Source organism: Sus scrofa, chromosome 2, assembly GCF_054392235.1.
Source record: "Sus scrofa isolate SSC_HxYL_T2T_F1_AM1 chromosome 2, Sscrofa_HxYL_maternal_Yorkshire_Landrace_v2.0, whole genome shotgun sequence".
Classification (NCBI taxonomy): Eukaryota; Metazoa; Chordata; class Mammalia; order Artiodactyla; family Suidae; genus Sus; species Sus scrofa.
Window position 1 is genome coordinate 92,005,157 of NC_139384.1, and position 17,340 is coordinate 92,022,496.

Consider the following 17,340-nt stretch of genomic DNA (forward strand, 5'->3'; position numbering starts at 1 on the left):
TTTGTCCTGTTAAGAGCAGTTAATTCCATTCTGCCTTCTCACAGTTATGGAACCAAAGCGTGATAAACTTAGTATTTTGAAAAAACCGTTGCCTTTTTATTGTATCCTTTTAACATCAAATTTTTGTAACATACCCATCCTTTTGTTTCTGCCCCACTCCCCCCATTACATCAGATCTGAAGAGACTGGCCACAACGTCAAATTCATAGGCAATATAACAGGTCCAATATAGGATGTCTGGGTTCCATTAGGGAGAAATGAATGTCTTTCTCCTTCCAAATAGGTTTGTCAGTACCTTGAATGACATAACATTGATGTCTCGAAGTTGTTCAACACAGGGATTCTTTTTTCACAGCTCGAATGGAAATGTTAAACATATAGTGCATATAGTATTACCTGTTTCAGAAAAAGTATAGATAAATAATTTATTAAAAAATATATATACACCATATATATTTAAGCCGTATCTGAGAACAGGCTAGGATAGGATTATTAAAAAAAATTTGTAAAGAGTTAGAAAGTTATAGCCTGCAGATAAATAAGATAGGGTTTGGTCCTATAAGATTTCAAACTACTTTTTATACTTATAGAACTTCCAAGTAGTTGGAGGTGGAGTTCAGGAGGTATTCTTGGTGTTCAGTGCCTAGAGGGACCTCAGGGGCTGCTCCAGGCCTTTGCGGAGGGCTCCGTGTCAGGGTTCAGGTCCGCAGCATAGAAAAGCAGGAGCTTCAACAAGTGCACTTTGTCTTGGAGCTGTGGGACGAGTGGCTCCCCCAGCATCTGGACCAGGCGGCCGCGGAAGGCCTCGATCTGCTTCTCCACGTCCACCACTGTGATGTCATCTCCTTGCTGGGGCTTGGGCTTGATCCTTTTGATTATTAAGTCTTTTCGATCAATCACAGAACTCCGTAAGTGCTCTGCAAGAAGGAAAAAGTCAGCTGAACTGTTCTGAACTTTATTCCTTTCTGACTTGGGAAGATGAAGTCCAATTTTGGCAGGTAGGGTCTGGGCGGAGACTTGTTGACTAGTTACTGGGCTATCAATCAAGAATCCTGTGAGGACCTGTGGTAACTCTATTTCCAAAGGTCCTCTGTTCTCTCTGGACCTCAAGTTTTACATATTAAGAAGATGTATTTCAGTTTTTTCCCTTAAACAATGAACCTATATTAAATGATGAAAGTATTTCATTTATGTTAAAATTTTTTTTTGTCTTTAGGGCCACACCCACAGCATATGGAGGTTCCCAGGCTAGGGGTCAAATTGGAGCCGCAGCCACTGGCCTACACCACAGCGCATGACAATGCTGGATCCTTAACCCACTGAGCAAGGCCAGGGATCGAACCTGCGTCCTCATGGATGCTAGTCACAGTCATGAAACTGTATTTCAAATTGATCTAACCACTTGAAAAAATATTCATGTGAATACTGTGTGTTCTCATGGAGATTTACTCTAGGAAAAGAATTGCAAAGTAATATTAAACTTGGTAAGTTTGTTGTGATATTGGTTTACCGTAGTAATGTCTTTAAAAGAAACCATTTTGTATGTAATGTAGGATGACCAAATGTATAAATATAGTCATGTTGAGAATAAGAGAAGGATTCTTATTGTGAGAGAAGAGAATCAGTTATGGAATAGGAGGAGAGGAAGAATTCTTTTGGAGTGGAAACTGAGGTATCAGTATGAACTTGTATTTTTTTTTTTTTTTTTTTTTTTTTTTTGCTTTTTAGGGCCACACTCGTGGCACACACAGGTTCTCAGGCTAGGGGTCGAATTGGAGCTGTAGCTGCCAGCCTACACCACAGCCACAGCAACACAGGATCTGAGCCATGTCTGCAACCTACACCATAGCTCATGGCAACACCAGATCCCTAACCCATTGAGTGAGGCCAGGGATCGAACCTGCAACCTCATGATTCCTAGTTGGATTAGCTTCTGCCGCACCAAGTCAGGAACTCCTAAACTTGTATTTTTAAAAAATTATGTAACTTTTTAGCTCTTGTCAGAAAGAGCCTAGAAGCAATAATAACTGATGCCTACCCCAGTAGCAGTGAACATACTTAGCACTCAGATCTTAGTTTCTAAATACTATTCCCCACTCCCTACTAAAAGAAATTAGAAATTTTTTGGAGAAAAGGCTGATTCTAGGATCATGGCAAGGAAATTTACAAGGTGAACCTCGAATATTTTTTACAAGAAAGTAAGAGATACTTAAAAATGGACAGGGACATGTCAAAAAGTTAAAGAAGCCAGCCCGAAGAGAGGTCCTGTTGGCCACATTCTGAACAACATGATCATAAATAATGACAAAAACGCATTACTGCACATGGTATTTTTAAAAGTCCCAAATCCACAGTAAATGAAAAAGGAGTGTAGGGAGAAGGGGAAGGTGCTTTTTACAGAAGACCATTTAAGGGAGAAGGAATCTGCAACTACAAAGTGACCACTTTTTAGTCCACTAAATTGATTCATGGAACAGCCATCAATGAATGCTAAAGCCATTGAGGGAAAGGCTGAGGAGAGGGCTCGGCAACATGGTGGAGCAGAAGGACTTCAGCTCATCTCTTCTCACGAAAATACCAAAATCACAAATAATGCTGAATAACCACTGACCAAAAATGCCTGGAACCTACCAAAAAAAAGAGGAAAAAAAGAGGGAAAAAAAAAAAGATATTCTACATCCAAAGACACAAAGCCACAGCAAGACAGTAGGAGGGGTGCTTTTGTGACAACAATCAAATCCTATACCCACTGGGTGGGTGACCTACAAACTGGAAAATAATTATATCACAGAGGTTCTCTTGCAGAGTGAGGGTTCTGAGCCCCACATCAGTATCCCCAGCCTGGGGGTCTAGCATCAGGAGGAAGAGATCCCAGAGAATTTAGCATTCAAGGCCAGTGGGGCTTGAGTTGCAGGAGCATCACAGTTCTGAGAGAAATAGAGACCCCACTTTTGGAGGGTGCACACAAGGTTTCATGTGCAGTGGGACCCAGGACAAAGCAGTGACTCCACAGAAGCCTGGGCCAGAACTACCTATGGCTCTTGGAGGATCTCCTGGGGGAACAGGGGTTGGCTATGGCTCACTGTGTGGTCATGGAGGCCCCAGGGGATAGTCATCAGCATGAGCTCTCCTGGAGGTCTCTATTTGGGCACCAAGACCTGTCTCTACCCAAAAGCCTGAGGCTCCAGGGCTGGGAAGCTTCAGGCCATAGAGTCAACAGGGCAGGAACCCAGCCCCACCCATCAGCAGACAGGCTGCCTAAAATCATCCTGAGCCTACAGCAGTCTCTATCCACAGCCCTACCCACCAGAGGGACAAGACCCAGCTCCACCAGTGGGAAGGCACCAGTCCCTCCCATCAGGAAGCCTTCACAAAACCCTGGACCAACCTTGCCCACCATGGGGTAGACACCAGAAGCCACAGGAACTTCAATCCTGCAGCCTGAGGAACAGAGACCACAAACACAGAAAGACAAAACGAGATGGCAGAGAAATATATTCCAGACCAAGGAACAAGATAAAACGCCAAAAGAACAACTAGGTGAAGTGGAGAGAGGCAATCTATTTGAAAAAGAATTCACAGTAATGATAGTAAAGTTGATCAAAGATCTGGGGAAAAGAATGGAGACACAGAAAAGAAGATACCAGAAATGTTTAACAATGAGCTAGAAGATTTGAAGAACAAACAGATAAATAATACAATAACAGAAATGGGAAATACACTAGAAAGAATCAATAGAATAAGGTGGAAGAATGAATAAGTGATCTGGAAGACAGATTGGTGGAAATCACTGCTGTGGAATAGATTAAAGAATGAAAAGAAATGAGAAATGGGACAACATTAAACACACCAATATGTGCATATAGGAGTTCCAGAAGGAGAAGAGAGAGAGAGAAAAGGCCTGAGAAAATATCTGAAGAGATAATAGCTGAAAACTTCCCTAACATGGGAAAGGAAACACTCAAATCCAGGAAGCACAAGGAGTCCCATACAGGATAAAATAACCCAAGGAGGAACATGCCAAGATGTAGTAATCAAAATGGCAAAAATTAAAGACAAAGAGAAAATATTAAAAACAAGAAAGGGAACGTTCTTGTTGTGGCTCGGTGGTAACAAGCCTGACTAGTAACCATGAGGATGTGGGTTCGATCCCTGGCCTTGCTCAGTGGGTTAAGGATCCAGCATTTCAGTGAGTTGTGGTGTAGGTCATAGATGTGGCTTGGATCTGGCGTTGCTGTGGCTTTGGTGTAGCTCATCAGCTGTAGCTCCAATTTGACCACTAGCCTGGGAACCTCCATATGCCGTGGATGCGGCCCTAAAAAAAAAGGTAAAGTGATGAAAGGGAGAAACCTATAACCCAAGATACTCTACCCATCAAGGGTCTCATTCGGATTCAATGGAGAAATAAAAAACTTTACAGACAAGCAAAAGTTAAGAGAATTCAGTACCACCAAACCAGCTTTACAACAAAGTCTAAAGGAACTTTTCTAGGTAGAAAAGAAAAGGTCACATCTAGAAACAAGAACATTATGAGTGGGAAAGCTCACTGGTATAGACAAACGCAGTAAAGGTAGGAAATCATATGTAGACAAATATGATATCAAAGCCAGCAACTGTGAGAAGAGTATAAATGTAAGATATTGGAAATGCATTTGAAATTAAGAGACTAGCAACTTAAAACAATCTAGTATATATATGTAGACTGCTATATCAAAACCTCCTGTTAACTACAAACCAAAAATCTATAATAGATACACACACAAAAAGTAAACACAACACTAAAGATAGTTATAAAATCACAAGAGAAGAAAATAAAAGAGGAAGGGAAGAAAAAAGACCTAGAAAAACAAATCCAAAAGAATTAACAAAATGGCATTAAGAACACACATATCGATACTTACCTTAAATGTAAAAGAATCAAATTCTCCAACCAAAAGACACAGACTGGATGAATGGATACAAAAATAAGACCCATATATATGCTGTCTACAAGTGACTCACTTCAGATCTAGGGACACATACAGGCTGAAAGCAGAGGATGGGAAAAGGTATTTCATGCAAACAGAAATCAAAAGAAAGCTGGAGTAGCAATACGCATATGAGACAAAACAGACTTTAAAATAAAGGCTGTTATAAGAGAAAGGAAGGAAACTTCATAATGATCAAGGGATCAATCCAAGAAGAAGATATAACAACTAAATATATATGCACCTAACATAGGAGGACCTCAATATATAAGACAGATGCTAACAATCATAAAAGGAGAAACTGATAATGACACAAAAATAATGGGGTCTTTAACAGTCCACTTACAGCAATGGACAAATCATGCAGAGAGAATATCAATAAGGAAACACAGGTCTTAAATGACACATGGACTTAATTGATATTTTAGAACATTCCATCTGAAAGCAGCAGAACACACATTCTTCTCAAGTGCACATGGAACATTTTCCAGGATAAATCACAAAGAAACCCTCAGTATATTTAAGAAAACTGAAATCACATCAAGCTTCTCTTACAACCACAACACTATGAGATTAGAATTGACTACAAGAAAAAAACATAAAAAAAGCCAACAACACATAAGCATGTGGAGGCTAAACAATATGTTAAAAAACAACCAATGGATCACTGAAGAAAGCAAAGAGGAAATAAAAAAAGAGTCAAATGAAAATAAAACACGACTATCCAAAACCTGTGGAACACAGCAAAAGTAGTTGTAGAGGGAAGTTTGAAGCAATACAATCTTACCTCAGGAAATAAGAAAAATCTCAAATAAATAACCTAACTTTACACCTAAAGCAACCAGAGAAAGGAGAACAAACAAAACCCAAAGTTAGCAGAAGGACAGAAGTCATAAAGATTAGAGCAGAAGTAAATGAAATAGAGGTGAAGAAAACAAGAGAAAAAAATCAATAATGCTAAAAGCTGGTTCTTTGAAAAGATAAAATTGAAAAACCTTTAGCCAGACTCATTGGAAAAAAGGGAGAGGGCTCAAATCAATAAAATTAGAAATGAAAAAGGAGAAGTTACAACTGACACCACAGAAATTCAAAGGATCACAAGAGACTACTAAAAGTAACTATATGCCAATAAAATGGACAATCTAGAAGAAATGGACACATTATTAGAAAGGCACAATATTCCAAGACTAATCCAGGAAGAAATAGAAAATATGAACAAACCAGTCACAAGTACTAAAATGAAAACTGTAATTTAAAAACTTCCAACAAACAAAAGTCCAGGACCAGATGGCTTCACAGGTGAATTCCACCAATCAGAGGAGACTTAATACGTATCCTTCTCAAACTATTCCCCCAAATTGCAGAGGAAGGAACAGTCCCAAACTCATTCTAGGAGGCCACCATTTCCCTGATACCAAAACCAGACAAAGATACCAGCATAAAAAAACAATCACAGGCCAATATCACTGATGAACATAGATGCAAAAAACCTCAACCAAATACTGATAAACTGAATCCAACAATACATTAAAAGGATTATGTACCATGATCAAGAGGGATTTATCCCAGGGATGCAAGGATATTTCAATATCCAAAAATCAATCAGTATGATACACCACATTAAAAAAATTGAATAAAAACCACATGATCATCTCAATATATGCAGAAAAAGATTTTAACAAAATTCAACATCATTTATGACACAAACTCTCCAGAAAGTGGGCATAGAGGGACCAGACTTCAACATACTAAAGGCCATATATGATAAACCCACAGCTAACATCTTACTCAATGATGAAAAGCTGAAATCATTTCCTCTAAGATCAGGAACAAGACAAGGATGTCCACTCTCACTACTTTTATTCAATATGGTTTTGGAAGTCCTAGTTACAGCAATCAGAGAAGAAAATGAAATAAAAAGAATCCAAATTGGAAAGGAAGAAATAAAACAGTCACTGGTTGCAAAATCCCATTTACCATCGCATCAAAAAGAATAAAGTACCTAGGAATAAATTTACACAAGGAGACTAAAAAGACCTGTATATCAAAAACTATAAGATGTTGATGAAAGAAATCAAAGATGACACAAACAGATGGAAAGGCATATCATGCTCTTGGATTGGAATAATCAATATTGTCAAAATGACTGTACTGCCCAAGGCAATCTACAGATTCAATGCAATCCCTACAAAATCACTAATGGCATTTTCCAAAGAACTAGAACAAAAATTTTTAAATTTGTATGGAAACATAAAAGACTCCAAATGGCCAAAGTAATCCTGAGAAAGGAAAGCAGAGCTGGAGGAATCAGACTCCCTGACTTCAGACTATACAACAAAATTATAGTCATCAAAACAGTATGATATTGGCATAAAACAGACGTAGAGATCAATGGAACAGGATAGAAAGCCCAGAAATAAACCCACACGTCTATGGTCAATTAATTTACAACAAAGGAGGAAAGAATACACAATGGAGAAGACAGTTGCTTCAATAAGTGGTGCTGGGAAAACTGGACAGCCACATGTAAAAGAATGAAATTAGAACACTCTCTAACACCATACACAAAAATAAACTCAAAATAGATTAAAGACCTAAATATAGGACTGGATACTACAAAACTCAGAGGAAAACATGGGTGGAACACACTTTGACATAAATTGTAGCAATATATTTTTGGATCCACCTCTTAGAGTAATGAAAATTAAACAAATGGGACCTAATTAAACTTAATTTTTTTGCACAGGAGTTCCCCATGTGGCTCAGTGGGTTAAGAGCCTGGCACAGTATCCATGAGGATGTGGGTTTGATCCCTGGCCCCACTCAGTGGGTTAAGCATCCAGTGTTGCTGCAAACTATGGTGTAGGTTGCAGATGTGGCTTGTATCTGGTGTTGCTGTGGCTGTGTTGTAGGCCAGCAGCTGCAGCTCTGATTCGTCTCCTAGCCTGGGAACTTTCATATGCTTCAGGTGCAGCTGTAAAGATATTATTATTATTATTATTATTATTATTATTATTATTATTATTGCTCAGCAAAGGAAACCACAAACAAAAAGACAGCTCACAGAATAGGAGAAAATATTTGTAAATGAAATGACTGACAAGGGATTACTCTCCGAAATATACAAATAGATCATACAGCTCAATGTATGTGTGTGTGTGTGTGTGTGTATAATCAACCGAATTAAAAAACGAGCAGAAGATTTAAAGAGACATTTCTCCAAAGAATACAGACAGACGGCCAAAAAGAACATGAAAGTTCAGCACCGGAGTTCCCGTCGTGGCGCAGTGGTTAACGAATCCGACTAGGAACCATGAGGTTGCGGGTTCAGTCCCTGCCCTTGCTCAGTGGGTTAACGATCCTGCGTTGCCGTGAGCTGTGGTGTAGGTTGCAGACGCGGCTCGGGTCCCGAGTTGCTGTGGCTCTGGCGTAGGCTGGCAGCTACAGCTCCAATTCACCCCCTAGCCTGGGAACCTCCATATGCCGCGGGAGCGGCCCAAGAAATAGCAAAAAAGACAAAAAAAAAAAAAAAAAAAAGATAGTTCAGCACCACTAATTGTTAGAAAAATGCAAGGCAAAACTACAATGAGGTATCACTTTGCACCAGTCAGAAAGGCCATCAAATGGTGGAAATGGTGTGGAGAAAGGGGAACCATCCTCCACTGCAAATGGGAATGTAAATTGGTGCAAACACTATGGAGAACAGTATAAAGATTCCAGAAAAACCTAAAATTAGAACTACCATATGATCCAGCAATCCCACTCCTGCGCATATATCCTGAGAAAACTATAATTTGAAAGCATGCACCCCAATGTTCACTGCAGCACTATTTACAAAAGCCAAGACATGGAAGCAACCTAAATGTCCATCAACAGAGGAATGGATAAAGAAGACGTGGTACATACACACCATGCAATGTTAGGTATAAAAACGAATGAAATAATGCCATGTGCAGCAAAGTAGATGGACCTAGAGATTATTTGCTAAGTGAGGTAAGTCAGACAGAGAAAGATAAATATCATATGATATCACCTATATGTGGAATCTAAAAAAATGAAGGACTATTTACAAAACAGAAACAGACTCACAGACTTTGAAAATAAACTTATGGTTACCAAAGGGGAAAGGCTGGGAGAAGGATTAATTAGGAGTTTGGGATTAACAAATACATACTACTCTATATAAAACAGATTATCAACAAAGACCTACAGCATAGCAGAGGGAACTCTACTCAATATTATGTAAATATCTATACGGGAGAAGAATCTGAAAAAGAACAGATATACGTATATGTATGTATATATATATATGCGTGTGTATATATATATATATATAAATAACTGAATCACTTTGCTGTACACCTGAAACCAACACAACATTGTAAATCAACTATACTCCAGTGTAAGATAAAAACTAAATTAAAATAAAAAATCCAAATAAAAAATCCAATAAAAATATAAGCAAAGAAAAAAAAAGGCTAAACAGGATATTGACTCTCCAAGTTTTATCCTCTGGATCACTTACTAATAACAAAGACAAAAATGGAGAAATCTGATAGACAGTCCCCAAACCAAATTGACGTTACTGCATTTTGATGTCATATACTGGGAAGGGTGTGCATCCTCATCTATTCCTGTTCTTGCTGATATGAGAGAATAACTATCCAACCTCGATTATGGGGCGTTCTATAACATAACTGGCCTGGACTCTTCGAAAATTTCCATATTATGGAAAACAAGTACAGGCTGGGATCTGTGTTAGATGCCAGGAGACCCAAGGATGAAACCACCAAGTACAATGTGTGATACCTGACGGAATCCCGGCTCAAAGCAAAACTGAACACCTAAAAGGATATTATTGGGGTGTATTAGATAATATTCTAACAAGGACAAATTTCCTCAGCGGCATGATGAACAGTGATATGTAGGAGAATATTCTCACTCTTAAGTTAAAGTATTTAAGCATGAGGGGCTATGACAGCACAACTTATTCTTTCTCAACTGGTTCAGCAAAACAAACAAACAAACAAAGAAAAAGGCATATAGATGGATCAATAGATAAATCAAATGTGGCAAAATGTTAACAGCTTGTGAGTCAAGATTAAGTGTATGTAGGTGTATATTGTACTACTCTTTAAACTTTTTGGTAGATCCAAAAATAAAATGCTGGGGAAAAGCACAAAGTTCTAAAGGAATCTCATCCCAAATCCACAGATCCGTCCCAACAGGGTTCTGGAAGTGTGTGATATTGAGGCAAAGGAACACATGTCATGCATATGACCAATGAACTGAGAAGAGCTCTGTGGACTTCCTAGCTCCCAAGTGCACCAGAGGTCACAATAGCATCATTTTCTCCATCTCATTGATAACATGGGGGTAATGGCACCTTCATTAACAGGGTTATTTGTAGGACTGAACTACAGTGTCCAGGAATTTGGGAAACAGAATAAACTTATTTTTAAGCAATATATTCGCTTATATTTTCAAATAATAGGCTCAATGTGTTTTACCTCAACCTTCAGATATTTTTTTCAGGTAAAGTCCTTCTAAATGTATTACAATGGCCTAACTGTAAATTGAAAAAAGGACAACAAATACACTGCAGAGGGTCCAAAAAATCTGGAAACGTAAGAGGCAAAGCTGCCTTGAGATGTCACTGCAGAGCCCTTTCAACATTCAATCAATGAACATTTACAGTGAGCACCTATTCTGTCTCTGGAACTGGGCTAGACTCCGGGGGTAGAGTGGGGTCAGAGACTGGGGCCCAGCCCTCATGGACTGACATTCTGGCTACAGGAAGCCTGACCGTGAACAAGCCAACAAAAACAATTACAGTTTTGGTGAGTGCAACCAAATAAATAAATTGGTTGCTGTGATAAACAGAAACATGGGGGAAATGAGGGAAGCAGCGTGCTCTGGTCGGGGAAGGGCCTCATCCCCAAGGATGAGAAGGAGGTAAGCATGTAAAGGACTCGTGGCAAAGCAGCCCAGGTAGACAGAATAAGCGCAAATGCCGTGACGCAGGGAAAGCTTGTTTGGAGAACTGGAGGTAAAGTCTGGGTAGTAAGAGGGCGAGTAGGACTAGATCAAACTGGAAGGTGGGCTGGGCCACAGAACAACCTGGAGTTTGGTCTTTGAAAGCAAAGGGAAAGACCTGAAGGGTTTTAAGCAGGGAAATGTGCTCTAGCTCACTCTGCTGCTGGGGGAGAAAGGTCAGAGTGGGACAAGAGCCTTTTAGTGGAATTTAATTTTCTTTTCTTTTTTTTGTCTTTTTAGGGCCGCACCTGCAGCACATGGAGGTTTCCAGGCTAGGGGTCACATCAGAGCCGCAGCTTCTGGCCTAAACCACAGCCGCAGCAATGCGGGATCTGAGCCCCATTTGCAACCTACAGGCAGCTTGCGGCAACACCAGCTCCTTAACCCACCGAGTGAGGCCAGGGATTGAACCTATATTGTCATGGACTATGTTGGGTTCTCAATCCGCTGAGCCGCAATGGGAGCTCCAGAATTTGATTTTCTTAAACGAAGCATGTGCTCCCTTGAAAAATATAAAAATGACTTTGAAAGAAGGGAAAGAATTGGCTGAATAGAGTGGGACAGGGAAGACCTGGATTGGGACCAAGAAGAGTGGAATTCATTAATGCAGGAAATCCAAAGAAGCAAAGGTTGGCCGTGCCCACCTAAGTACTGTTCAAGGGGAAGAAGTCTTGGCCAGTGGACTTGAACCATTCTGGTCCAGTTGGCAAGGCCTTGGATTTTATGCTTCAGTAGGGACGAGACTTCTTACATCAGAGGTTTGTGTGATTACTGTGTGAGGTGATCTATGCAAAGGGTTTAGCACAAGGCCTGGCTCAAGATATTTTGGCTGGTGGTATTATTAGTAAATCCAGGGTCAATACCAGGGTTAGCTATGATTTTATCTTCATCATCGCCACTGGAGGAGGACTCTCTAATCTGACAGTCACGTGGAGCTCTTTATCTGCCCTGCAGATTGTCCATTTCTTTCTGTGTCAGGACTGACAGGACCCTGGGAGTCATCCTCCAGCCTCGGTCACCCAAGTCCTGTCACACTGATCTTCAAAGTCCTTCTGATCCGTCCTCAGCCTTCCCCACTGCGCCACCCACACCCTCATCATTGTTACCCCTCCTCTGACCTCTCTGTCCTCGGCCACACTATTTGTCACATGTCAGGGAGAGTGCCCTTACTGAACACCACCTGGATGGACTCAAGGCGAAATTCCTTAATGCGCACTCCTTACAGGAAGGCCCCTCACACCCTCTCTTGGTGTCAGGGTCCCATTTTGTGCTCTCTTCCCCTTGCTCACTGCATCCTCGTCCTACCAGTTTGTTTTATGTTCCTTGGACTCATTAAGCAACTTCTTGCCTCAAGGCCCTTGGACAGGCTGTTTCTTTTTTCTGGAAAGCTTTACCCTTCCTATTAGCCTGGCTAACACCGGTACCAAGTGATCTCAGCCCAAGGATCACTTCTTCAGGGGGGTCTTCTCAGGTTCCTCCATGAACAGCTGAAGTCCTATTTTCTATACTTGCACTTTCCTTCACAGCATTTATTTTCACTGCAGTTCTGCTATTGGTATGACATATACAGAGATTTGTTCATAGGGTCAATCTCTTCCCTAGAGAGTTAAGCTCTATGAGGGCAGGGGCCTCTTCACTGAAGAGTCAACTTCACTGAAGTTGGTCTTCTTCATTGAAGTTTTCCCAAGGAGCCAGGCACAGAGGAGGCATTTGGTAAATATTGGATGAATGTAGGAACTGAACTGATCTTGCCTGAGTCTGCTCTTCTCCCTGCCATGGAAAGTGCTCTGCAGGAAGGCTGTGCAACCCTTCTTGGAAGGAAGAGGTGTCTGACTCCCATATCGCCTTGTCTAAGTGGACCAGCAGAGCAGAATTCAGGAAAGGCATACCTTTTGTTCCTTTAAATACTGTATGTTTAAATTCCTAGACTTAGAGGTTCTAAGTACTCACAAGCATCAGGAAAATACTTTGTAATTTGCTAAAGCTCAGACCTGAGGGGCATGGCTGTGAGGCTGGGGTGTGGGGGATGGATTGTCTCAGATGGGACGTGAGCTCAGCTGACAGCCCAGCATCCAGGTCTCAGTGGGGCTGCTCTACCCTCTATGGAAACATTTACAAAACATGGGGGTTCGAGATCTACTTCTCCCCAAGGTCAAGGGTCTACACAAAAGTCGTTTAATCATGTGTAGAAGGTTTAGAAAATGGGGGTTGGAAATTCCTTAGAATCTCACCTTCAAATTTCACCCAATGATTTCATAGAAAAATCTTCCCAGTGTGTCTTCATGGACATAGACTTTGGAAACAGACCTAAGTTTGAATCCTGGCTCTGCATTTACTTTTCTTTTTGTCTTTTTAGGGCCGCACGTGCGGCATGTGGAAGTTCCCAAGCTAGGGGTCAAATTGGAGCTGTTGCATCTGCGACCTACACTGCAGCTCATGGCAACGCCAGATCCTTAACCCACTGAGCGAGGCTAGGGATCGAACCCGCATCCTCATGAATGCTAGTCGGGTTCGTTAACCACTGAGTCACAACGGGAACTCCTGCATTTACTTTTCTCTCAGCCTCTGTTTTCCCATCAGTGAAAGGGGGATGGTACTCACCCCCACAAAGTTATTGGATTACATGAGCCAATATATGTGAATTTACCTATTCTCCCTCCCGCTCTTCCTCCATGCTGAGGGGTTCCCATAAACGAGGAGGAGGCTTGGGCTCCCCAACTTCTTCCTTTCTTCCCACACCCCTGGAGCTGGACAGCTCAGGCTGACCTCAAAATGCCCTCTACAACATCCTCAGCCCTCTTGAAGAGGATAGAGACAACTAAGAAGCCCTCACAGTAAAATGCCCACAGACGAGGCACTGGCCATTTCAGGGAACCATTCAGCTGTGTTCTTTGTAGGACACTGCTTTCAAATGATCGTTTCTAAATATTTTTTTTCTCTTTCTTAACTCTTGGTCTCCAAAGAAGCTGGAAAGGATGTTAAGGACAAAATAGAATTGGGACACATCCTGTTTATTCTTGGTCAATATATACTGGTCTGAGGCCTTCGTTTATTCAAAGCAGAAGAATATTCTGCAGTAAGGTAGATCCCATGCCCATCTTACGTCACTAGTGCCTATGACCCAGGTGTATTCCCTGGGAAGCAAAACAGAAATGAACAAGAAGTGTTAATGGTGAACTGTACGCAAAAACAGCCTGCTTTAATATTCAACTTTCTGCGAGATCTCCAGAAGAAGCAATTACATAAACCTCAGTGAGGCTGAGGACGCATGGCATTTGCCTGGGGCTTTGTTTGGAGAGGGATGTGTACCTTTCTTTAAGCGTGCTAAAAATGCACAACCACACACCACATGCTGTGGCCTTGACAATGCTCTCTCTTATGTTTTAGTTATAAGCGCCTGGAACACAGAAGAACCTTGTAGCTGACTCCTAGGGCCAGGCTACAGGCAGACGGAGGGTCTGCTAACAGTGCCTGAGCACTTCCTACTTTTTTCTCATGTCCATTAATAATCAGTCTTGGTAAGTTATGTATTACATTGCCCATTCTACAGAAGGAAGAAATTGAGGTCTAGAGACATAAAGTTAGCTGCCCGTGGCAGAGCAGGTAGTGGAGGAGGGATTTAAACGCAGATCTTTTGTCTTAAACCCAGTCCTTTTTTTTTTTTTTTTTTTTTTTTTTTTTTTTCTTGAATGTTTCTGTAACACCTTCCTCAGTTCCAGGCCCAAGAGGGTATAAGGACCATCTTATTTTCTCAACCTCAAAATGATCACAGCAGGTAAATTATGTATATATGTGTGTCTACAGACACTCACACACACACTTTTCCCCCCCTTACTGTTCGAGAATAAGTTGGACACTGTGGCCCTCAGTACTTCAAGAGGGATTTCCTAAAACCAAGGATATTTACTTTCATAAGCCAGGATAAATTATAAAAAATAGGAAATTTAATGTTAATACAATACTATCACATAATCTATTTAAAATTTACTTATTGTTCCAATAATGTACTTTATAGCTTCTTTGTTCCTGGTTTAGGATCCCATCTACGGTCATGTTTTGCCTTTAATATTCATGTGCTTTAGTTTGTTTTTAATTTGTTATAGCTCTTCAGTCTTTCTTTGTTTTTAGGGCATTGGGACTTCTGAAAGTGCAGGCAAGTTCCTTTGTAAAAGGTCCTTCAATCTGGGTTTGTCTGGTGCTTCCCTGTAATTAGATTCAGGTTATGAATTTTGGCAAGAACACGGTATAAGTGACGCGGCATCCTTCTCAGGGCATCACATCAAGAGGAATGTCAGTGTTCTCCCCTGTAAACTTACTGTCTTTCCTTGAGAAATTAATAATTACATTCATTTTCCCAGGGGCCTCATTAATCCCTGGCTAATCAAATCATTCTTACTTAAAGCAGCTATTCCATCATTATCCTTGTCAATATTTGCCCCTGAGTGTTAATTAGTCTAAGTCTCCTAGATCCTCACGGATCACTGGCTTTGCCCGGGACTGGAGCAGAGCCACTTTCACAGATTTAAGAGTGTCTTACATCTTTTGCAAGATGTACATTTTTACCTTGCCACTGATTTGCTCTGACAATGTTTGCAAGGTCCACATTCAGTGAGCAATTGACCCAATCAAGACACTCTGGTGATGGGGCAGGGAAAGATGCCAAGGCTATGTCCCACCGTTAGTGAATCTTTCTCATGGTAGGATGACTTCTGCTTGCCTCCACAACCTAATGACTGTGAGGACTGCGGTGTTACCTGCCACAACAAAAATACTATGAGAATGCTCTTTTACAGCCGTAGCTCCAGCTCTGTCACCCCTTGTTCCTTACAGTTATACCGAGGAACAATGCTTTCCTTGAGCTAATACGTTAGAGTCCCTTACATGACTTTAATTCATACCAATGTCCACTGTGAGACTTCCACCCCTTGTTTGTGAATAAATGCTCCTTACCTCTTAAAACGTGTTGGTAACTGGATAGCAGAAACTGCAGATGCTCAACCAGCTCATCCCATGTCTGCCACTGGGTTTTATCTGACTGCAGAGAGAGCAAAAGCAATTGGCGATAAATGCCTTCCACAGTTAAAGGTTTTGTGCAGTTTTCAAGTCACTTTTATACAACGCTCAAGGATTAAGGAAAAGGTGGTCTGGGCCTGGAACTGAAAGAGGAAAAAATGTACCTGACACTTGAGCAGTGACGTGGAATTGTTTAGAAAATAGAGGGCCTGGGCCAGAGACAAGGGCAGGCGGGTGGGTGTTTCGCAGCTGTGGAGGAATATGATCTCCAGCACTTTGCAGCGCAGAAGGTGGCTTTCCATGGTGGTAAAGAACATCTCTCTGCGTGGAGAGGAGAGAGAGAGGGTTCACCATCACAACTGCTGTTTCAAGGAACATATACCAGAATTCTCCCTGAAGGCTCCAGCCTTTGCCCTAAAACAGAGGAGGCTAAGAAGGAACACAGTGAAGGCCTACATAATCACAAAGCTTGTGCACGGAGCAGAAATGGATTTGCTCCCGAATCAACCAGAGGAGGGAAAGTCTTTGACATTTGAAAAAGGCAAGTTTGGTACATGTTAAAAAAGAATTACAGGGAGTTCCTGTTGTGGTGCAGTGGAAATGAATCTGACTAGTATCCAAGAGGATATGGGTTTGATTCCTGGCCTTGCTCAGTGGGTGGGGCATCTGGCGCTGCCATGAGGTGTGGCGTAGGTTGCAGATGGGGCTTGGATCCTGAGTTGCTGTGGCTGTGGTGTAGGCTGGCACCTGCAGCTCTAGCCTGAGAACTTTCATATACCGCGGTTGCAGCTCCCTACAAAACAAAAACAAAAACAAAAAACAAAAAAACGCAAAAGAATTATATCATACTGTAAACCAAGGGAAATAATCATGAGATTAAATATTTCTGAATGCCCATAATGTGCCAGGTACTGTTTGGCACAAACAAGGAATATTAAGAGAAATAAAGGCGGATGTTGCTCTCAAAACCTGACAGCTGAACAGGGGCAAGACGTGTGCAGCGGGAACCAACATGAAGTACAGGGCATGTGTGCATGATGGGAGGAGGTGTCTAGGGCACTCCTGAGACAAAGAACAGAGCGCATTTGGTCAGGGGGCTGGAAGCAACTTCTTCTGGAAGCGGGGGCACTGGTGATGGCGGTCTAGGAGGAGTAAAGAAGGTCCAAGGCAGAAGGCATTTCAGTGGAGGCAGAAACATTGGCAAAAATGAAGAAAAAGATAGAACTGGGGCACTGCAGCTTTCTTAAATTTCAAGTCCAAGACTTGAGTCCCAGAGAGACTCTGGCCCTTGACATAGTCACTCCATGCAGTGCAGGGCTTGGCC

The 17,340-nt window shown here is 41.4% G+C and overlaps 1 protein-coding gene across 1 annotated transcript in view; it reads right to left on the reverse strand.

Moving 5' to 3' along the window:
• Positions 1 to 74: 74 nt before the first annotated feature.
• The window catches only part of SIMC1 (SUMO interacting motifs containing 1), a 74,061-nt gene continuing 56,795 nt past the window's right edge, over positions 75 to 17,340 (reverse strand). Inside the window, exons 8-10 of the mRNA XM_005661476.4 lie at positions 16,181 to 16,337; positions 15,954 to 16,038; positions 75 to 917 (exon numbers count right to left, since the gene is read on the reverse strand). Coding sequence (XP_005661533.2) covers positions 655 to 917; positions 15,954 to 16,038; positions 16,181 to 16,337 — 505 coding nt within the window. The 3' untranslated portion in view covers positions 75 to 654. The remainder of the gene's footprint in view (positions 918 to 15,953; positions 16,039 to 16,180; positions 16,338 to 17,340) is intronic.